The 23,440-nt window shown below is 32.5% G+C and overlaps 1 protein-coding gene across 3 annotated transcripts; it reads left to right on the forward strand.

Moving 5' to 3' along the window:
- The first annotated feature begins 2,067 nt into the window (after nt 1–2,067).
- On the forward strand, nt 2,068–13,738 carry LOC104226133 (uncharacterized). 3 transcript variants are annotated; one of them, XM_070160701.1, is made up of 16 exons: nt 2,068–2,178; nt 2,270–2,309; nt 2,439–2,482; nt 5,728–5,839; nt 7,067–7,179; nt 7,283–7,405; nt 7,805–7,995; nt 8,092–8,167; nt 11,873–11,959; nt 12,051–12,131; nt 12,224–12,256; nt 12,391–12,444; nt 12,521–12,562; nt 12,683–12,761; nt 12,847–12,917; nt 13,226–13,738. In XM_070160701.1, the coding sequence occupies exons 4-16, from the start codon at nt 5,755–5,757 to the stop codon at nt 13,313–13,315; spliced, it is 1,125 nt and encodes a 374-aa protein (XP_070016802.1). In that variant the 5' UTR covers nt 2,068–2,178; nt 2,270–2,309; nt 2,439–2,482; nt 5,728–5,754; the 3' UTR covers nt 13,316–13,738. The 3 variants fall into 3 exon arrangements, with proteins under 3 accessions (XP_070016802.1, XP_070016801.1, XP_009776327.1); XM_070160700.1 differs by having other exon boundaries at nt 2,068–2,309; XM_009778025.2 differs by having other exon boundaries at nt 2,270–2,482.
- The last annotated feature ends 9,702 nt before the right edge of the window (nt 13,739–23,440 follow it).

A 23,440-nucleotide genomic window follows, 5' to 3' on the forward strand; every position in this document is an offset into this window, starting at 1 on the left:
ATAAATCACTACAATAACAAGTGTGTGGTGTCATATATATTTCCAGTTTGTATACTATCTATATATACATATTTAATAAAAAAATTGGCAAACCGTAAGATGTATCCACCCCTGTGCATCTCAACTGGAAGTTACTAGTAATGAAAATGGCGAATAGTTTGTATGAAATAATTGTTATACTATCAAGCTAATTAAAGAAAATTACATACATTGTAAAGAGATTAGTTACTCTGGACATTTGCTATACAATTACTACAACCATCTCAACCAAAAGCTAGGGGCGGAGCTACAATTTTACTTGAGAGTTCGGTAGAACATAGTAGCTTGTTCCAGACTCTATATTTATATTAAAACATTTATAATTTATTCATCTTTTCTAGAATTTAAAACCCATTAACTCAAAATTCTTAACAGCGCCTTTGCCAAAAGCTCGTTTCAGTTGAATATCGAATGATAGAAGAGAGGGTTCCAAGTAGTGGGAGAGCAAAGTGTGTGGAGTGGCTTATTCAAACTTGTACGCCTCAAAGCGTAAGAAGAAGAAGTGTACGACGAGTGCTGAGGTGAGTTTTATGTTTTGCTTGCTTTGCATGAACTTCCAAGCTACGCATCACGTATTTTCACTTATTCATTTTTAAATTAGTGAATATAGAGCATATGTGAATTCAGAATTTTAATTTTATGAGTTCAGAATTCAGGTTTCAACTAGTTATGGATTTATAGTTCAATATTTTCAGCAAATTCCTATAAATTTTACATAAATAAATTCAAGTTTGCACTAAAAGTTATGGGTTCAAAAAAAAGAAACCCTGATGTAGAGTATCGTTGATAACTCTTTGTGATAATTGTTACAAACAATCTATAGATATAAATATGGGATAATCATTGTGCTCGTTATTGATAAATTCTTATTATGGTCCTTGTGATATATGATTAAGCATTTTTAATCTTTAATTAGTGTATTCTTAGTCCGTTTAAGTAAGGAATATGCTATATATAGACTTTTTTTTTGGACTATATTTCTTTCCAATACGGAGAAAAAAACACACAATCAATATGATACATTCGTAATTAAATGACGTAACAGTTAATAATTCGGTAAATTTTGAAGATTCACAAGGAGAGGGAGCAAAAATAAACATTTCAACTAAATGGATGTGAAATATGTTAGTCGAATAATACAAGGACTAAAATCAAAATTTACTAATAACCGAGGGACCAAAAGTGTTATTATCCCTATAAATATTTTTTAAGATTGGTCAGCTTTATATTATGTTGCTTGGATTCTTCAAAAAATTCACAATAAATCCTCCAAAATAGTGCATTTCTTGAAGGATTTGACACTAATAATATGACATCATCTTAGTGAGCTTGAACAACACAGATTTTTTATATATACGTCGAGTCAAAGTAGTGCATGCATGCATACTTGTGCATACACTAGGGGTGTACATAGATCAGATTGGTTCGTTTTTTATCAAAATCAAACCAAACCAACTATATCGGTTTGGATCGGTTCTGCCGGGTTTTTCTGGTTTTCGATTTTTTTGTTACATAAATATTATTCCAACCTTACTTTGTTAAAGTTATAGATATAGTTTTGATGAGTGAATATATGTTTAGTAAATATTGAAAAAATTGACAAACATACGATCTATTAAAATATTCTAATGGTAGAATTTTTTATAGTAACACATGGTAGTTATTTTCTAATTAGTCGTCTAACAAAAAAATTTCGTTAATGTACGCTTTCAAGGTTAATACATGATAGGATCCTAAATATTTCTAAATTTTTTAAAGAAAATTTAATATAAAGTCTTAAAATATATATATATATATATATAAATTAAATATTTATATGTCGATTTGGTTCGATTTTTTTTTACTCAATACCAAATAAAGTCAAACTAAATCTACTCGATTTTTTAATCGATTTGATTTAATTTTTCGGTTTGGTGCGCTTCACCGGTTTGGTTTGAACACTCCTGAGCCATACACTAAGATCTGCCCATGTGTTAAAAGGGCCTCTAAGCCTCCCTCCTCCTTGTCTCATTAGCAAACACCTTTTCCTATAATTTCTTTTTCCTGTTTTTACTCGCTTTCCCCAAGAGCGAAGCTAACTAGGCATGCAGACAAGAAAAAGATCATTCAAAAGCTAAAACAATATTCAGAGAAGACAAAGTAAAAGAACCGTTTTCTGATATATATGTATTTGAACTTCTAGTACTGCTTTTAACACTTGGGGTTTATCTGTTTTTCCTCTATATTGAAGTGAGAAGGTGACAGAAAGAAGTAGGCAAGAGAATTTGAAGGTATGGAAAAGTTGTCTAGTAGTGGGTTGAGCCACATATTCATGACAGTGTTTCTTCACTGCTTCTCTGCATTCATGGTGATTCCTGCCATTACTGATATCACCATGTCTGCCATTTGTCCTGGAAAAGATGAATGCTCCCTTGCTATATATCTCACTGGATTTCAACATGCGGTAATTCATATTCCCCTAATCCCTTCTTCTTTAATTGGCTTTTCATTTCCATGATGACTGCGGATCTATGACGAGTTTTGTGTGTAACCAAACTGTTCACTTTCCATTAAAACTATAATAAGGTGATGCTCATTATATATTCTGAATCTACTGGCTCTACATTCTAACCTCGCCTCTGCTTAGAATTAATGCTTCAATATAGTGTCTTACTGTTTTCTTCATTACTTTTCCTACTTGTATTTTTGCTTGTGTTTGAGTTGTCTTCTTATTCATTTCTTAGCTGAAATTCCTAGAAGGTGACTTTTACTTATATTTCTTTGACAGCGTTATATTAGTCTTAGAATATGAATTTATGCTCATAACAAAGTCGTATTGCCATTTAATTTTTGGTGAAAAAAGTGAGGGACGTTCTTTATGGTTCCATGTGACATGTATTCCACTCTTTCTACTCGAATATGAATTTATGCTCATAACTAAGTGCTAACTGGCTTATTTTACCTCTATCCTCCCGCATTTTGTTTTTATTTATGTGAATCTATTTGATTGAGCATAGAATTTAAGAAAAATAAGAAGACATTTGAACTTGTAGTATAAAATAAGACATATATATTTTGTATGATTATAACTAAGTACATCAAAATATAAATTGTTTCTAAATACAGAAAATAATCATTCTTTTTGTACTTGCTAAAAAGAAAATATGCTGGTATGGAATATATATATTGTCACAACTATTTCGGTCACAACTATTTCGGACCCACTAACGTCACTATTCTCGAAATTGTTTGCTTTGGTTCTAAAAGTTAATTGGTTCGTAATGGAGTTTGATCGTGAGTCTTGAGTCTCAACTCACTTCCAACTGAGAGTTGGACTTGTTTAGAAGGGAACCCAAAGATAGAAGAATACTTAAAGTAATAAGGCAGAATAGTTTAATTGACACCTCTACTTGTTATGGCCCCCTTACTCCACGTGTTTTCAAGTGAACATCTGAACTCGATCAAATTTAATCTTTTTTTACAGCTTTTTTAATTACCTATGTGCCTTATCTAGCCATCAACTGAATTATATTTCCATACGTATATGCCTAAATTGGCTCAACCGCTCAAGCGTCTACGTAATTGTTATGACTAATTAATTATGACTAGTTCTATCAAGAGTGATAAATAACTGATAGTAGGGGTGTACAAAGAAAACCGACAAACCGCACCAACCCGATAATCCGAGTTAAACCGAGAGAAAAAATTCGACTATATGGTTTGGTTTGGTTTGATTTGGTTTGGTGTTGGTAAAAAAACCCGAGCATAATTGGTTTGGTTTGGTTTTAACTAAAGAAAGTCAAACCGAAACCAAATCAACCTGACATTACATATATAAATTTTTTAGATATAGTTAATATATAAATATACTTATTGTGATGTAATTTATAAATATTTCTTAAAAAATTTCATAATTTTATCTTTTAAGGTATTATTTCAAGGTTGGACTTAGAACTTTTGAATGTTCCAATAAGTTTTATAGTTATTAATATTAGTAAATTAAATAATGCTAGCAAAAGTCCAAACCAAAATCAAATCAATACTAATGTTAACAAAAGACATTCATTTCAATACTACGAACGGGAATGTATTGAATATCTATTTTTTATTTTGTAATAATTTAGATAAAAATGCATAACCTATTTTTATTTTTTCTTTAGCGTTTAGTCATGTAATTAATACTCCCTTATTAGTCTACTTATTTTAGCATGACTTAGTTCTTTTAGATTATGCTCATTTTTATTACGGCTTTTTAATTAGCAATATTCATATTACATAATTTTATTGTCTTTATTGTAGAATATTTTAGGATAATGTCATAACACATCTCATATTTCGTATTATTTTTTTGGAAAATACTTTATATAGTTGTATCTTACTCGGATTAAAGAAATATTTTGAGCATAATTTATATGTTTTGTTCTACGAAGATTTTACCGGAAAAAATCCGAATAACCCGAAAACCTGAGAAAATCCGAGAAAAATCGAGAGTGAAAAAACCTGACTTTTATTGGTTTGGTTTGGCCTTTAGATTTAATAACTCGACACAATTAATTTAATTTGGTAATTGTAAAATCCGAACCAACCCGACCTATATACACCTCTTAATTCATAAGTGTGTAGTTCTCCTTGTTGCAAGATTTGTCCCTTTCAGAATCAATGGATTGGCATGGAAATTCCATTGAGTGAGAATATATATATATATATATATATATATATATATATATATATAGCATTAATGTTCTTTGATTGGAGCAGATACAAAAAAAGGAAAGAGAAGAAATGAAAACAAGTGCATACCCGGCCCGTCCTATATAGCCAAATAATGAAAAATCACCACTCCTATACATTACTCAACCACTTTTATCTGTCTTTACTTTGGAAATTTCCTCTGATTCCTAAGAAAATTCCCTTCATTAGAAAGTACTACTGAGCATGCAACTTTTAACTCTTTTTCTCTGATTGTCACGCAAGTCATGATGTCTCATATTACATTCCTCCTAACTTTTGTTACCATTTATTTTTATTATTTTCCTCTTATATTTTGTTTTGTTTCCTTCATCCGTGTGATATTATTCCTATTGTACTTGTCGTTATTAATAAATGGGGTTTCATTCTTGTCGAACAAAGCATGAGTTTCCTCAATATTAAAAAATGTATATCAAGAGGAAGATGTTTTGGCAAGGAGGGGAATAAGAACTTACATGGAGTGATCTTCAAATAAAATCTTGAAACGGAGGTAGATAGTGAATTGCATATATAATTTGTTACCAAGGGTTGATTACACAAACAAGTCTTTCTGCTCAATTACGACGTCTCTCAGAAACGAACATTTTGGTTTTAATTTAAGTTATACTCCCTCCATTTTTTTTTTAAAACATCTATTACTATTTAGGTTGTCAAATAAAATTTTCTTTGACCATATATTTAGCAAATAATTTTTAAATATTTGAATTGTTAACTAATGTGACTCACAGTACTTTTTATGTAGTTTATAAATATGTAAATTTAATTTCAAAAAACATAAAGAATCTATGTCTGAGTTCATACAGAAAATTAGTCAATTTTTGATCATCGTACTCCAAAGAAATTCAAATTGAAATAAAGGGAGTATGAACTTATATTATATAAAAAAATAAATTATATTATCGTGCATTTAAATAATTATAATAAATTACTCATGGCATGTTTTATTTTGGTCATGTGCAGATAATAGGATTGGGATCGCTGATTATAATGCCAGTGTTGGGGAATCTGTCGGACACGTATGGAAGAAAAGTCATGCTGACGGTGCCTTTGACCCTTTCCATATTTCCTCTAGGTACTTAATTACTCTTCCTTCCCATCTTCCTCTTAATTTACTCAACCCTTAATTCATTGATATGGACATTTTGAAGGACTCTCTGCTAGTATTGTTTCTACTAGATGAATAATTCAAAATTTTAATTATATACGTATTACACCAATGTAGAGAAAATTTATTAGAATTTTAGTTGATAAGTCAGTATGCCCTAGAGAAAAACATCACATATATACGATCAGAAAATGTTTAGGGAAGCATAAAGCCAATAATACATACAACATCTGTAGTGCAATATATTTAATTCAGACAATCACACCAACTCCTTTAAAAAAATCAAATGAATCTTTAGACATAACTTGTTACCACTATTAAACACCTTTAAATATAAAAATGGACAAATAAGAACCACATGGGATAAAGGAGAACAAAATGAATAGCTAAAGACCTAAGAATTAATGAAGAAATGAAAAGGCTAACGTTATTAATTAGTCGTAGTATCTTTGGAAAAAGAAAGGGTATTATAAGTATGGAGTACTAAAGCATGCAAAGCAAATCCGCTAGTGTACTGTCTGAGTTGGTTAATTTTTTTCATCTTTCTGGTGAAACCAAATAAGAGCATTGAGGAGGGGACTAACGTCCCTTTCTCTTTTCCTCCACTCCACTGCTTCGTACGAAGTTTCTTTCACTTTCTTTATTTGTTTGTCTTACTCACTTACGGAAACAGAAAGAGGAAATTTCTCTTTTCATACTTTGGTTGTCCTCTCTCTCGATCTCTTGAGTCTTCTGTTTGCTTGAGAAGGATAAATATTAGTGGCAATAATAATAAAAGAACAACTAAGTACTACTATGTATTTTAGTGATAAGTATAAAGTAATTAACCATATTTAGAGAAGAGTTGCAGTAATACTATCCCCTATTGTTGCAAGGAAAATGATCTTACTATAGGAAAGGGTACCTATAAAACCAAGTTATAAGTTCATAATTACCCATCCTCAGAGAAGATCACAATATTTAGTGTGTAATTTTTAGTCTGTTATACACACCTCTAATTTAATAGCACAAGACTCAAAATGTTTTTTTTTTAATGTTCTTAAACTTTGTGTATGATCAAACTTAAGACATAAAATTAGATAGAGGGAGTAATAAAACGGAAATTATTACACTCAATTCTTGTTGGCGATGAGAATTTACCGTCATGTTTTGAAACACAAAATTGATCATGTCTGGACGAAATTTTGTCCCCAGTGATATTGGCATACAGCAGGACAAAATACTTCTTCTATGCTTACTACGTCCTAAGGACTCTCGTTGCTATGGTTTGCGAAGGAAATGTGCACTGCCTTGCTCTTGCCTATGTGGTAAAACTACCTTCAAAATTCTACTGAAATCTGAAAAACTGTAAGTATTGGAGCAATTCAGCTAATTTGTAAAATGTTTTTACTTATATTTTTTTGATTTCAGGCTGATGTAGTTCCAGAGAGCCGACGTGCCTCTGTCTTTGGAGTCCTCTCTGGGATTGCCTCCTCTGCTTTTGTCTGTGGAAACCTCTCTACTCGCTTCCTCTCTACTGCTTCCACTTTCCAAGTATGTGACACTTTTTATTTATTTATTTGAGACGTCTTAAGACACATAATTAACGCTATTTCATTAATAATATATTAGTAGGATTTGACTTACATTCACTTTCGGTACTATAATGAAATTTTTTACTATTACCTTTCAAGTTACTGCCTTAATTTTCAGGTTACCAATTCCACTTGTTATAGACAATTTATCAGCAATTATTTTTCAAGTTACTTGATTGAGTGAAAATATTTTGCAACGCCATGTATAGAAGTTAAACACATACTAATATTATTGTCTACATTTTTCGAGATTTCAAAGTCATCTACCTACAAAATCTTTTACTAAAACAATACATAAGTCAAATATAACATCTTATAAGCTGTTTACGATCAAACACACTTATCTTGTTTAATTTAGGTTGCTGCAACAGTGGCAGTGATAGCTCTGGTATACACGAGGATGTTTCTCCCAGAGCCTTTGATAAAAGACCATATTTCTGCTAAAGGAACAGAGACCATATGTCTCTTGGAAAAAACTCCAAAGGAAAGTTTTCAATTATTCAAGACACTGCCTTCTTTCAACGATGTGCTATGTTTGTTAAAGAATAGGTCAGATTGGAAATTCACTCAATTTCTGTACCATGATTTAGAAAAATATTTACTTTTTCGCTCTCCTATTAATTATGGTTACTTAGAAACTTGCAGCTCAACACTCTTACATGCAGCTATTGTTTCCTTCTTTGTCTATGTTGCACAAGTTGGCCTTGAGTCCTCTCTTCTTGTAAGTGTCACTACCTTCCATTTGTGTGGATTAAATTTAAACATAGTCATTGGACCGTATCTATGTATCCATATCTATATATATATTAAAGCAAGAAAGTTTGCATTGTGGTTAAGCCAAGTGACAAGCTACTATAAAACCACTTGGCAATCTTAAAGAGTTTGTGGGAGATTGTCAAATAAGAAAATATCACTTAAGAACTATATATGAAATTCCATTTATTGAAATTAATGAAATAAGAATTTTTTTTAAAAAAAAATAAAGTTCAATCATTGTACTTATATTTTCGAACAGAAATTTTTTATTTGGAAAGTAAAGAATTTTGATATCAATAGTATTTGGATTCCTTTTCTAATATCAAGTGAGAAGAATATATTCTACCGTAATCTAATGTGCAATTTTAATTTATTTTAAAAATTCAATACTTTTTAATGAGTTGAAGAATATATTTTAAGGTTTTAACCTAAAGTTCAGAATGTAGATATATTTAATAATTTATTTATTTCATAATGGATAATCCAAAGTATCTGTTTAGACTAAGTTTTCTGAATTTTAAACAAGTATACAATAAAAATAATTTTTTTAAAGGCTAAAAGCTTCAACAAAAATAATAATTACTAGAAGTTTAATAACAAAAATACCATAATATTTTGGCGAAGTACTATATAGTTTGATCATATGCACTTTTATTTCTGTTTATTATTGAATAAAATATTAAAAGAAAAATTAAATAAAATATCATACTTACTAGGGGAAATAATTTAGAAAGAGGGGGATAAAGATAGTGTGGGAGAATTTATACTTTGAATTAATTAAAATGATAAAATAAAGCAAATAAATAATTAATACTCAAAAATATTATTGATAAATTCAAATATTATATAGCGAAAGATTAAAAATAAATAAAAAGATTATTTAAGAGAAAGAAAAACCATATTCATTATAGTATATTATAAAAGAAGTAGCAGATAAGGATATAAAGTAGGTGACAAGCTAATAAAAAGTTAAGTGATAATGTAACCATATTAAGTACGGGTAACACAGTAACAATAGACAAAGAACAAAAAATAGAGAATTTTCTTTTGTAAACAAATAATATAATTGTAGATATATAGAAGGATTAGATATTTAAATTTGATATAAGAAAACTTTTTGAATTATTACGAGAAAAAACATATTATATGGATAATATCACACAATTGAAAACATAATTTATAAACCTAAAATTTAAAACATTTATAATGAAATAATGACAAGCAACAAATTAACAATATAAAGATGTAATTAAATTTATTATGTAGTTGAGTTATAAAAATATTAAAGTCAAAACTCTATACGAAAACAAAAGGAAAAAAATTAATTGCTTATTGCACATAATACTAAATAATAATTACTAAAAGTGTAGATTTATGGAAAATAATAAAAGAATTTCTTCGTTTAAACTTTGGCATATTTTCAAAAGAATTAGAAAAATAATACGATAATGTTTATATTATAGATACAACACGAAATTTGAAAAATAGTTAAAATATTATATGATAGAAAATAATGTATATAGAGGACAATAGAAGTAATGTGAAGGGGTCTACACTTTAAATTTGTTTAATAAAATAACTAAATAGGAAAAATAATATTATTGATAAATTTAAACAAAACAATTGGAGCTACGGAACAAAAGAACAAAGTTAAATTAAATTTTAGGGTAATACAAAACTATATCCATTGTATTATTCTAAAAGTAGAGCAATGAGTAAGGATATTAAGTAACACGATAAGCTAATAAAAAATCACATGGCAATATAGCAAGTGTGCATTATGGTTAAGCCAAATGGCAAGCTAATGTAAAGTCACTTGGCAAATTATGAGAACATTTGTTATAGTATTTAATTTAAATTGAAAGACATGATATTTATTTAAATTTAAATAGAAAGAATAAATAAGATTCTTTTGAATCTGAATGGAAAGAAAGTTAAATTTGAATTGATTGATTAATTAATTAGGAAAGCTAATCAACACATAAATGTTCCAAATTCAAACGGAACGAGTGAGGCGAATTGCTTTAAATAATGAGAAAGAGTTTTTGAAATTTGAGTTCACAACAAAAACAACAGAAAAAATAAAAAAGTATTTGTTACTAGAAATAAGACTAAAAATGTATGTTCGAACCCATAATCATAATTACCGAGTTGTTGGATCAAAACTTAACTTTCTTAACTACCTTAGGGATAATGTTTAATTATGAATCGACTCAGATATTGGCTAAACAAATGTCTATTGTGTTGCCTTACGGTAAAATAAATTATTCAATATTTTATAATTTATTTTATATCTCAATTGTTGGAAGCAATACATACATTTTGTTTGTTTTTTTTTATTTTTCTATTAGTGCTAGCAGTTGCTATGCTAAAATATATAAGAAGGAGGATAGATTCTTCTGTAATGGCTCAGGTATGGACAATGACTTTTTAGCGCGTTGTTGATAATTATGTTCTCTCAAATTGTGTGTGTGTCAATTAGAATGAAATAGATTTGGATAGGGTAAACACATAGATGAATATAATTGTACTTTTTGGGATTGCTATTTACACAAAATAAAGTGAATCACAAAATCATAAGGTAAGATTCATTTAATGAACAATTACATGTAAGAACTCATCTTCTTTTAGTACATGTGCATCGTAGAAGAAAAATATTTAAAGTAGGTTAACATTTATTTAATTATAATATATTAATCTTAACTATATCCCAAAAGGTATCATTTAAATTGTTAAAAACAATGTGATTTTAATTGTGTGGTTAAAATTGAGGTAACTAGCAAAATTATTGAGCAAATTACGATCCAACTATTTTATAAGTTGGTAACTCCCAAAAGTTAGAATATATTGGTTGTTAATAAATTATCATGTACGTATATATTAATTTGTCACTGTGTAATTTTAGGTTGGTAGAAGTTGATGTTGATGTGAGAATTTATTATGTTGAGATAATAATAAAATATATTTTTATAATTTAAATTAAGATTTTACTAAATGTATTTTTATTTGTTATTACTCTATATAGTATGACTTCACTAAGTTTCAATATAGATAAGATAATTTGACTTGGCACGAAATTTAAGAACGAAAAAGAAAACTTTTGAAATTTATGGTCCTAATAGTTTTGTGGGGCCATGATGTTTGCATGGGTGTAAGAACTTCTCATTATATGTAAAATGGGTAAAATAAAAATTTTAAAATTAAATTATTTCCAAATACTCATATTTTTATTTGTTTGTATCACCAACTATACATGAGGTTATAATATTTAAGTTTATGTCAATAATTATTCATATAATTTGTTCTTTTTAATTTATAGAATTTAGCAGGATCATAATATTATCCGCACATCGTACGGGTACTAATATTAGTTCATTATAATAGTAAAGTCATAGAACTGTTTCTCATCACACTGCAATAATTGAATTTTATCCACAATAAAAGTAAAAGTATAAAACTGTTTTTTATCACATTGAAATAATTAACTTTACACCCTAGTTTAGTGACCGTAGTGTATAAAGTTCAGTTACTTTAATGCAATAATTATAGTTTATGACTTTATTGTTGTAATGAATAAAGTTCAGTGACTATTTTCGTTGAAGTAATTCTTCCAAAACATACAAAGTGTATTTTTTTTAAGACAATTTGGTTTTCTTGAAACTATAAGCAGTATTTCTTGAAGGCCCAGTTTCACTTCAACAAAGACCAATTTGCAGATTTGCTTATCATTTCTGGGATTGCAGGATCCATATCACAGGTGGCTGGTTTTGTATCACCTTTTGATTAATGTTGACATACTATTCAGCTTCTTAGTTTACATATATCTTCAATCTTTTTAACTTTTGCAGCTGCTTCTCATGCCCATATTAGTTCCTGCTCTTGGAGAAGAGAAACTGCTCTCTGTTGGGCTCTTTTTCAGTTGTGTTCATGTACATAACTAACTCTATGCTTGGCTACATTTCCAATTCAAAGCATTTAGAGATTTTATTTAACTGAGACGTTGAATCAAATTCAATTGCAGATGTTACTTTATAGCATTGCTTGGTCCTCATGGGTAATTTCTGCTTCCTTACTAGTCCATTTCATATATTTTAGTCCTTTTCTTGATCTATTAGCTGTATTTTCTTCAAGATGTGACATGTATTTTACCAAAAGAATGAGGTTTATTGATTAGTCAAAAACATGCAGGTCCCTTATGCTAGCGCTTTGATCTCTATTATGTCTATTTTCGCGATGCCATGTGTAAGTCTCATGTATAAAGTCATCTTCTTTTCCTTAGCTTAAAGTTAAAAATCACTAAAAGTTACATTGGTTGCAGTTGAAGAGCATGGCGTCCAAGCAAGTTGGGCCAAATGAGCAGGTTTGTTATCAGTAATTGTTAAACTCTGCTTTCTTTTTCTCATCCGGAGTTTCTTGTACTGTAAACACTTCTGTTTATGTAGATCTAACTCCCAACTTGATCTTTATTTCCTGCTTTCAGGGAAAGGTTCAAGGATGCATCACAGGCATATGTTCCTTTGCGAGCGTTGTTTCCCCATTAATTTTTAGTCCTTTAACAGGTAGCTAAAATGGGATTATCTTTTTCATCCCCCGTGTCATTGTTATAAATCAATTCAATCTGATTAAGGTGGCAAATTTTTCCAGCTTTATTTCTATCAGAACGTGCACCCTTTCATTTCCCAGGATTTGGTCTAGCCTGTGCTGCCTTTGCTTTAGTAAGTATTTTGGCTTCTGAATTTCATCTTCAATTTCCTTTCTTATTGCCTCCTCCTATCAGGAGAGAACAGGATGTCTGAGATTATACAAGAAATTCTGAGGTTCCTTGGTGAAAGATCTCAGGCTGTCATTAGTAGAATTGCATTGTTAAGGCCTACAATATGTGAAAGTTTTCACTTCAATTATTGTCATTTTGAGTTCCATTTCTTATTTTATGTTCCTATAATATCTTGAGCTTGCTGGATAAACATTTGCGTAATGTTGGTCCTGAAGGATTTCAAATATAACATGATCGATGCTTATGCAGTTGCTAGCCTTCATTGAGAGCTTCATGATAAGGTCACCTCATCTGGTAACCAATTGCAATCTAAGCAACTCAGACTCAGCAGAACCTTAGTCTTGCAATTGGAGTGCAGTGGCTCTAAACCATAACGCCATTTCTTTATAGTTCCGTTTATTCAACTTCGTTGACAGTGCAGTATGGCATAGTACTGAAGGAAGCCTGAAATTCGACATGGAGCGAATATGTTGTCATAGCGTTAGCTTGGCTTCTGTCTTGCAGAAAAAATTGGAATACTGCAGCCTCCAAGAAAAATGGTCAGATCTGCTTGTAACTATAGACTATAGAGTAGGGTTGTTTGTCAACAACGTTCATTTCTACAAATGATTGCTCAGAGGAAATTAAGATATGTATATATGTATGATAGTGAACGTGTACCACGAAGATTTGCTTTCTTTTTATTTCTATTCCCCTACTGTTATTTATTTGTAGAAGTGCATCGCATGCAAACATTATAATTTCTATGGCCGGTTCAACAGACACAGAGAGATTGTTTAATGTGCATATTTATTGCTATCTGTGGCTGGTTCAATAATTTTCGTTCAAAATGTTTTATTGATGATGCGATGAATATCTTGTCCATTAGTTCAGGGATCTGTCCAGTGTATAATAATATGAAATATGTCTTCGGTTCGTACATCTCATGACGATCTTCTGCCATTTTGTTTTTAAAAGCTACACCATTTCGATTCAGGGAAATGTATTAGCTCTTGAGAAAGAAATATATAAGAAAAATAACGTAACCCACTCTTCCGAATTCTATGTTAAATTACAAATTGATTGAAATTATATACTATCAACTGTTACATGGTGTGTAATCAGTTGACAGTAACTTTGCCAACCATGCAAGCTCCCTGGTGAGGCGTGCAGTAGAAAGAGTAATCACCTTTCTCAGTCAAAGTAACAACGTATATCTCCCCTTGTCCATTGAGAAACTCCTCTTCAGGCATGGAGATTTTAGATACATCCACCCCAGCTGGGACTTCATCCTCATCGACCACGACGCTGCAGGGGGGCCCTCTATTATTCTTGAAATATTTTTACAATTTTTGTGTGGAAATTATTTGTTGAAGAAACAAACTTCTATAAAATTAAGGCACTTGAACTCACTTAACTGAGGTTGTGCCTTGTTCGGATGGTTCAAGCGGGGCGTGTTCTATCCTGAGCTCCATCATTATTTTGTTTGTTTATTTTTCACTTTTTCAAAATGCTGAAACTTATCTGGCCTCCTCGTTATCAGCCTTCTCTTCTTCTTAGTGTTCTTTTATTGTTTATTTTAGTTTAGTCTCTTTCCATAGTTATGAGACTATCTATATGTAATTATTAATTTAGCTTAGCTTTTTTCTATTTTTTTGTTAACAATTAGTGGAAGTTAAATTAAAATTAATAAATAAATAGAGTTTAGTATTATAATATAGATCAAACTTATAGTCCCTCCGTTCCATTTATGTGAACATTCATTCTTTTTAGTCCATGTCAAAAAGAATAATCCCTTTTCATATTTGAAAATAATTTACTTTTATGCAATGATTTATAGCCACACAAAATATATGTGCCTCATTTTACACAAGTCCAAATTTTTTTTTCTTAAACTCTGTGCCTAGTCAAATAGGTTCACATAAATTGAAATGAAGGGAGTATGTATACATATAGGCAAATTTTCTTTAAGGTTTTGTTAGAACCAAAATAAAAGGCATTGGGTAAACCCTATTTGTTTGTTAACTCAATATCACTTTTGTTGTCGATTATTTTTAAGGACTTAAGTATATGTCTGAACCCGCTTGTATAAAAATTTGAGTCCGCCACTGGTGATAGAAACTAGGAGTCCACCAAACAGTAGAGAGAACCAGGTTCTCTATTTGTTCCCACAGTAAATAGACAGAAAGTAAAAGACACACGATATTTACGTGAAAAACTCCTTGCTCAAGGGGTTAAAAATCATGACCTACTCGAGTAGGATTTCAACTCCACTAAACTGAGCAACTTCAAATTATAACCTATTGCAATCTAGGGATTAAACTCTTAACCCCACATCCCTTCCAATAATTCTATTGCAAGCTCTTTGTAACAACTTTATTACAAACTAAACATACTTTGACTAACTCTAGTCAAGAAAACCAAAACAACAATGGTTGAATATTGTCCTACAAAAGTACTTCTCAAAAGTAGTGTAGAATTATAACTAAAGAAGAAAAGACAAAGACACAACAAACTTAAGGACTTAAGACAACTTCAGTGTTAGGATATGTGCCTTGAATTTGTAGCAGCTTTGTGTAAGCACGTGATTTTTGCCCTATATGATAATTACACCCAAAAATTCAAAAATAAAATGATTTTTCTTAGTGTGCAATTTTGTGATATTTTTGAATAATTATTTGTATTTATCTGTGCATATTTATTTGTTAAATTAATAAAAATACAAAAATATGTCGCATTTTGCATGTAGGATTTAATTCTACAATTGTTAGTAATTAAGTTTGTTTTACAAAAAAATAAAAATTTACAAAAATAGGCATCGTTTGCATTTTTAGCATTTAATGTCCAAATATACAATTTTATGCTTAATTATTACTTAATTGTGCGTTAATTGTTATTGGGAGTTAATTTGCGCTTTTATAACTTAATTTAGTTCTTAATAATAATTTAAGTATTTTTATAATTTAGTTTTAGAGAAATAAAAAGAAGAAAAGAGAGCGAAAATATAAAGAAAGTCGGAATTGGGCCTCTTCTTCGATTTCAAGCCACAGGCCCAAAAAATGGCCCAATCTTCCCAAACGACCCAGTCCATTTCGAACTGGGTCGACCCAGTCCATAACCCAACCCCCTATTATCTTACATTTCATAAAACAATACAAAACAAAACAAAAGAAAAGAAAAAAAACCCTAAAAAACACCCTAAACATCCGCCACCCCCCTCCCTATCTTCTTCTTCAAGCTCCCCTACATAGCAACCATGGCTGCCCTATCCCCTCAACCAACGACCACCCCCTCCAGCCCTTCCCCCTCACCCCGTCACACTCACACACACACGCACCAACAACTCCATAGATGCCCTCCTCCATCAAGCTTCGTCATCGTCGAGTTTGAGCTCATTCATGGCTTCCCCTACTGCGTTCAGCTGCTTCTCCTTCTTGCTGCGTTCAGCTGCTACTTCTTCTTCTCCAAGTTTCTCCAAAGCTCATCCATGACTTCCCCCTCAACCTCCCATGGCTGCCCTTACCTTCTTCTTCGTCCACTCAGAACAACCAACTTCACCACCATCCACGTCGACCTCCCCGTCTGCTTCACCGCTGCTTCGCCGGAAAAACCTCGGCCAAAATGGAAGGAAAACCCAATGGTTGCTTGCTTCATCTCCTTCCTCGATGAGCAGCTACTGCTCTAGTTTCGCTTCTTCTGCTACGTCCCAACAGAACTCGTTGCTGCGTCTTCACGATCATCATCTTCAACACCGAGCTCCCCATGACTGCCCGTCACGGTTGCTGCCTCTGCGTCGTCCGCTTCAAGCTAGAGCTGATGCTCCGTTTCGATGAAGGAGAAGGCTACTGGTTGCTCAGCTGCTGTCTCATCGTCCAAACACGCCACTGCTGCTACTGTTTCTTCTCCTCCGAGCTGTTGTTCCTCCGCCATGGTTGTCGCTGCTACTGCTTCAATTTTCTTCTGCTGCTGCTCGCGTTTCATGGCCAATTGCGGGCTGCTTCATCTTCTCTTCGTCTTCGTCGTCATTTGTTCGAACTTTGGTCGAGGCTCGTCAAAACAGTCCCTACATAGTCAAGTTCGTCGTTTGTTTAGTCGATTTCGTCGCTGATTCATCTCCGGTTAGTTGTTTTTGAGTTTTATTTTTGTCCATATTTTTGTTTGATATTTTCCGGATCCAAAATCGTTAAATGATTCAATTCTTGTTTTGTTCGTTGTTCATCATTGAAATAATTTTCTAGTGTGTTCATGTGTTTGATTGAATTAATTTTCAGGTTTCAAATGGAAAGTTAATTAGTGGTTTTTCATGTTTATTTCATGTTTGTTTTATTGTTTAGGTAAGAATTTGTTAGTTTGATGTTTGTTAGATTCAAATTGAAATTTAATTAATTGTTTGTTCAATTTGTTTCATGTGTTTATGTATTTTTAGAAATTGTTAATATTGTTAAGTTCAAGCTTAAGTTCATAATTGTTTCTTCGTCGATCTTGTTATTTGTCTAAAAGAATTTAGTTGTGTTAAGGGAAATATATTGATTTAATCGTTTGAATCCATCATGTTTGTTGTTTAAAATAGATTTCATTCATGTTCATACTTTGTTTGTTTGATCTTGAATCCGAAATTTGTATAGCTTGATTTCTTGTTTACCATTTATGATTATTTCTTGAAATTGTCTCCTAATCTTGTTTAAGTTTAATATAGGAAATGTTGGTTGTAATGTTATTAGAGTTGATTTTAAGTTCAATATTATTGAATTTAGAAATCTAAATATACTTGTTTGGTTGTTGTTGTTGTTGAATCCGGAAATAGGTTTGTTGTTGCTAAAAATATTGTTCAATCAAATTTTAGTTGTTCTTTGTTGTTCAATTTGTGTTCATATGATTTGTGGTTGAAATCATGTTCATGTGATTTATTGTTGAAATGTTGAAAAAATCATGTTCATGAGATTTGTTGTTTGAATTTGTGTAGAAATTGGTCATATTGGCTATATTTTGGTTGAGTGTGATTAATTGATTTGTTGATGGGGTAGTTTGGTAGTTTGCAGTACGTTCAGGGGTAGTTTGGTAATTTCAATAAGGTCAGAGGGGTAGTTTAGGAATTGTACATTTTGTAATTTTTTATGTGAAACATGGGGGACAAAATGAAATGGGATGGGTTGTGATATAGTTATTTAATATAAAGGGGGGATAAGACAAATTTTAGTGTGGGGGAATCTTGTATTTGTTTATGTTAGGCATGTGGGACAAAATATAATGGGGTGGTGTGATATGTTTATTTAATGTAATGGGGATGAGTGAGAAGTAATGGGTTTGGTAGAGAAGATGGGTTGATTTTAATTGATTAAAAGATTTATGGGTTGGGATTATATATAGGAAGTCTTGAACACAAGACAGAAAGAGAGATAGAGAAAAAGAGAAAAAAATCTGACAGAAAGAGAATAAGAGAGAGAGAAAAAAAAGGACAGAACAGAATACAGAGAGAGAGGAAAAAATCTGACAGAAAGAGAATAAAAGAGAGAGAGAGAGAGAGAGAAAAAAAAAGGGCTGAACATTTAAGAGAGAGAAAATTCCGAAAAAATATTTAAACTTTCAAATAAAAAAAAACTAAAAATATTCTGCTTTCTTTCATTATTTGAAATTAGCATTAATTGTTGTTGTGTCATCAAAGCTTGAAGCTTTTGTTTTGGGATTAATACTCCACCGGTTTGCAAACTCTGTTCCTGGGTTATTACTGTTGCTGGATTATTGCTGCTGTGTTGTACTGTTATTACTGCTGCTGATTCTCATCTTCATTTTCTTTTGCTTCCAATATCAGGTACACAACTGAAAAGCTGGTTATTGTAATCCGAATATGAAGCATGAATACGAAAAATGAAGAGTTGAAATTCTGAATTAGCTTTAATTATATTCTGATTTTTATTTGTATGTACAAATTATTTAGTTTGCAAAAAATCAGAATCATGTAGCTATTTAATACACATAGTGGAACATTCGACGATAGCTTAACAGTTGAACTATCTGCATATATTGCCTAAATAAATAAATGGTGTAGTAACTTCGTCGAGTCAAAAATCAAACGAATAGGCCATCTAGTAGGAACTTGGTAGAAATATTGTTTAGAGTAAATATTATTGGTTAATTTCAGCATGTAAATAAATTAAGACTTTTTTTTATTTTATTTTGTAGAGACAGATTTAATAGAAAATAATGTAGGCATTTTAGGATTGTCTTTTAAAAATAAATGAGATGAGCCTCGCCCAATAAAATGCACCAATTGCGGGGCCCTCAATAAATGTTTAATTGAGTATTTAGAATTCGGGATGGACTGTTTAGTGAATTCCACGGTCTTACCCATAAATAATAATACGTTAATCGCTTTAGGCACGATGTTAATAATAATACATTCTTAAACACGGGTGCGCATTTTTGCGACCCAAATCCAAATCCCAAAACATTGAATAAAATGTGTTCCGGATTGCGGGTGCATTTCATGTGACGTAATCCAAAGACATGTTTTAAACAATGTTCACATTCTTGTAAAAATAATAATAATAATAACAATAAAAGCGATTAAAAGTTAAAATTGCGCTATAGTTTTTGAACATGTATTAAAATCAGATATTTCAGCCATTACAACAGTTTAAGCGACCGTGCTATAACCACGGGATTCGGGGGTGCCTAACACCTTCCCTCGGGTCAACAGAATTCCTTACTTAGAATTTCTGGTTCGCAGACTTTATTTGGAAAGTCGAATATTTTCCTCGATTCGGGATTAAATTGGTGACTTGGGACACCCTAAATCTCCCAAGTGGCGGCTCTGAAATAAATAAACAAATCCCGTTTCGATTGTCCTTTAATTGGAAAAAACTCTCAGCACCCCTCGCGGGGGCGGAAAAAGGAGGTGTGACACTTTGTTCTTGAATGCATATAGAGAACAGTGGTGGCTAGCACTTGAGAGAATGTGTTTTTTAGATTTGCAAGTGTTAGGCCAAACCTTGCATCATGTTGTACATATATGAGAGAGCATATATTGTATATATATGAGAGAGCATATGAGAATAGATAGGGACAATACATCTTTTGGTTTGGCCTCTAGCAGCAGCGGCTATGCCGCTGCACTGCTGCCATTCGGTATAGTGAGACAACTTTTACAAGTGTAGAGTTGATTGTACGATGACTGAGGAACTGATCACATCTGGTCCCTATCAGGTTCCTCGAGAACATTTGGCCAAGCATCAAAACATGAAGAAATATATCATAACAAGGCCAAAAGAACTTATCACATCTAGTTCCTATCTAGTTTCTCGAGACAGTTTGGTAAATTACCAAAACTCAAAATAGCACAACTTATTATTTTTTCCTCTTTGATGATGAAAACCCCAAAATTAATAATCCCTGTGAGAACTAGATTCTCATAATAGATCTATAATTAACATGTTAACAGTTCCCCCTGCGAAATAGACTTATCTGTTCTTCCTGCGAAACATTTACCCCACGATGACCCCCATTTAACTTTCCCTTATTTGCATCATTGGAAAGAATAACAAAAAAATACAAGTAAAAAGAAGTTCAACAACATTAATTCATACCACTTGGGCAACACAACATAAGCAATAGCAGAAACAACAAGAGAATATTATTGCACATAATAGAGTGATTTCCCATAGAGAATTAAAGTTAAGTAGAAGTACACCAGTTTCAACAATACCAAATATTACAAATTAAACAACCAAAATACCAATGTCATTAAACACAAATATCAAAAGAGGATAGGAATTTGATGGGGTTGAAGAGGGATTAAGACAGGGATCAATGGACGGGAAGAGGATTAAGGGGCTAAGGCCGTGATGAGCTTTTCCATTCGTTCATTCACATTCCGTTGATCAATGATCATCTGCTCTCTCGGGTCCTCAACATGTTTCCTCAATCTTTCATTCTTAGTATTCAACTGAGAATTCTCCTCTACCAGGGGACCACTGGAACTTATTTCCATGCTTTTCTAAGTGAGCTTGGACTTCAAGATGGTATTTTCGACCTGTAGCCTCTTAATTTATGCAATTGCCATTTCTTGAGCCTCAAATAGACCGGAGATGGTTGAATTGCTACCCACTCTTCCCTTCTTTGGAATGCATTCACATTCCTCCAAGGTGCTCATAGACATTTTCTTCTTGGTCCCCACTGTTGCTTTTCCCAACTTGACATCAAAGTGCTCAAAAACCCTTGTGAGGAAGAACCCATATGGAAGACCATACTTGCCATCCCTAGTATTTACCACTTTCATCATGTGCTCGATCATAAGTCCGGGAATACTGATGGATATGTAGAAAGCTAGTGCATTAATGAGGGTCAGGTCTGCGATGGAAGAAATAGACCTTCGCTCAGATCGAGGCAGCAACACCTTGTTCACCATTTCAAACATAAGTTGATACTCAGGCTTAAGCTCCTTCTTGTAAACCCTGAGCCCCGACATAGTTTACTCCCTCTTGACAATCAGCTTCTTGAACACAAATTATGTAGATCCCTAAACTACTCCCAACCTATAAGTTGGAAATCTAAGGATTTCTCCTATATATTCCTTATCCAGAATGAAATCTTTCTCATTTACAGATAAATACAGTGTATCCTCATCAACAACAAACATACTAGAATAGAAACTCTTCACTTCATCATCATACACTGTGGGACTTGGGGGGAGTAAAAAGATGACTCCACTTCTGAAACTCTACAATGTCCACAAATTCCTTCATACTTGTCTGCTCAGCAATCTCAGGGTCAAAAACTGGACCTAATAACACCTTTTGAAATTTGAAAGTTTCCTTTCTCTCTAACTCAGACAACTCAACCTTTGTCTTTTTGGAGGAACCATGTTTCTCACTCATACTGACTGTTCTTTTTCTGAGGGGCCTTTTATCCCATTTTTCCTTCTCAGCCTCTTCATCATCCTCATCTGGAACTTCATGCTCAGACACCTTCCCTTTACACATGTTATTCTTCTTGGAATTTTTTCTTACAAGAGGCGGTTCTTCCATCTCAACCTCCTCATCCTCAATATCCACCACATTAGTAGGTAGCACTTCCCCCCTCATCTACCAACCTACTTTTCACTAACCTTCTCGTTTTTTTTCAAAGAGCTCTTCTTCTTACTCGCCTTTAACACAATATCAAGTTCAGCTTTTTTCTGTTTCCTTATAGTGGGTGGTTTATAGGAAACTTTTTTCTTTCTCCGGCCACCAGCCTTTTCTACTGTAGTAAAGACTCGTGCCGCTATAGAACATAATACACCATCATCATCATCATCATCATCATCATCACCATTAGCATGAGAATGACTTGAGGGACCAAGTTCTTTCTTAGGATATAGAACTTCCATAGGGGTGACATAAATTGGGAATTTTCATTGCTATCCAGGTTAGCCCTCGAGGAACCTGGTCTCATCCTAAGTGGGCGTAGTCTTGAGTATAGAGGAATCAAACCCTCCTTGAGTAGGGGATGAGGTCCTTCAATTAGTTCTCATGTTTCAAGCTCATCTACTAGTTCCCCCTGACTCACCAGTGTTTCCCCTAACCCTTCGTTTCACCCTGATTCCCTTTAGAACTTCCACTTTCCCTTAAGGTTTGAACAAACCCAGCCACAATTTCGATTTCCCATTCAAGAATATTGGATTTACCATGTTCCCTTTGATTTAGATTCCCTTCAAACTCTACAAACAAATATTCTACCCCTTTAATAGTAGCAAGATAAGGAGTATTACTAATTTTATAGGGATATCTTCAACTTCTCCCTCGACAACCTCATTTCCTTCTACCTAGACTAATGCATGTCCACATCAGCAACAGAAACTGCTAGTTCCTCTCACCTACCTCCTCATTTGTAATGGTTTGACTAATTACCTCAACACTATCATCTTCCTCTCTAATTTCTTCTATGGTTTGAAGGAAATTTTAGTACGGTCATTGTTTGCTCGCTTGCAACAGAGTCAGGTTTGTCAATCGGAATGGAGGTTGAGGGTGATGATACAAACATTTTATGGGTTTGACTCGTGCGAGTTCTAAGGTTACCAGAAATAGAAGAATTTATGGGAATGACATTAGGGTTTAACTAAGTAGTAATTGGGACTTTTTGGGGGTGGGTTGTTAGGTTTAGATTCTGATAGTGTTTGGTTTGTGGAAAGCGACAATGTGTTGGTTTCATCTGACAATTTTTGAGAATGAGATCTTTGTTGAGACATGGTTGATTTTTGGTTAGAAGATACAATCAAAATGAGCGTTCTGAGTATATGTGTATGCGTGTCTGAGAGAGAGAGAGAGAGAACAACTTTTTAGGATCTATGTTTGAGTGAAGAGAGAGATAAAAGAGGTTGGTTTAAAATAGGGTGGAAGGAACCGGGTGTGATTGGGTGTAAAACAAATCATTTCGGGGCAACGGGTTGGTTCAAAAGAGTTGTAACATTTTGTACTTCAAATATTAGGATAGAGGCGGGAATAAATTAAT

Source organism: Nicotiana sylvestris, chromosome 10, assembly GCF_000393655.2.
Source record: "Nicotiana sylvestris chromosome 10, ASM39365v2, whole genome shotgun sequence".
Lineage (NCBI taxonomy): Eukaryota > Viridiplantae > Streptophyta > Magnoliopsida > Solanales > Solanaceae > Nicotiana > Nicotiana sylvestris.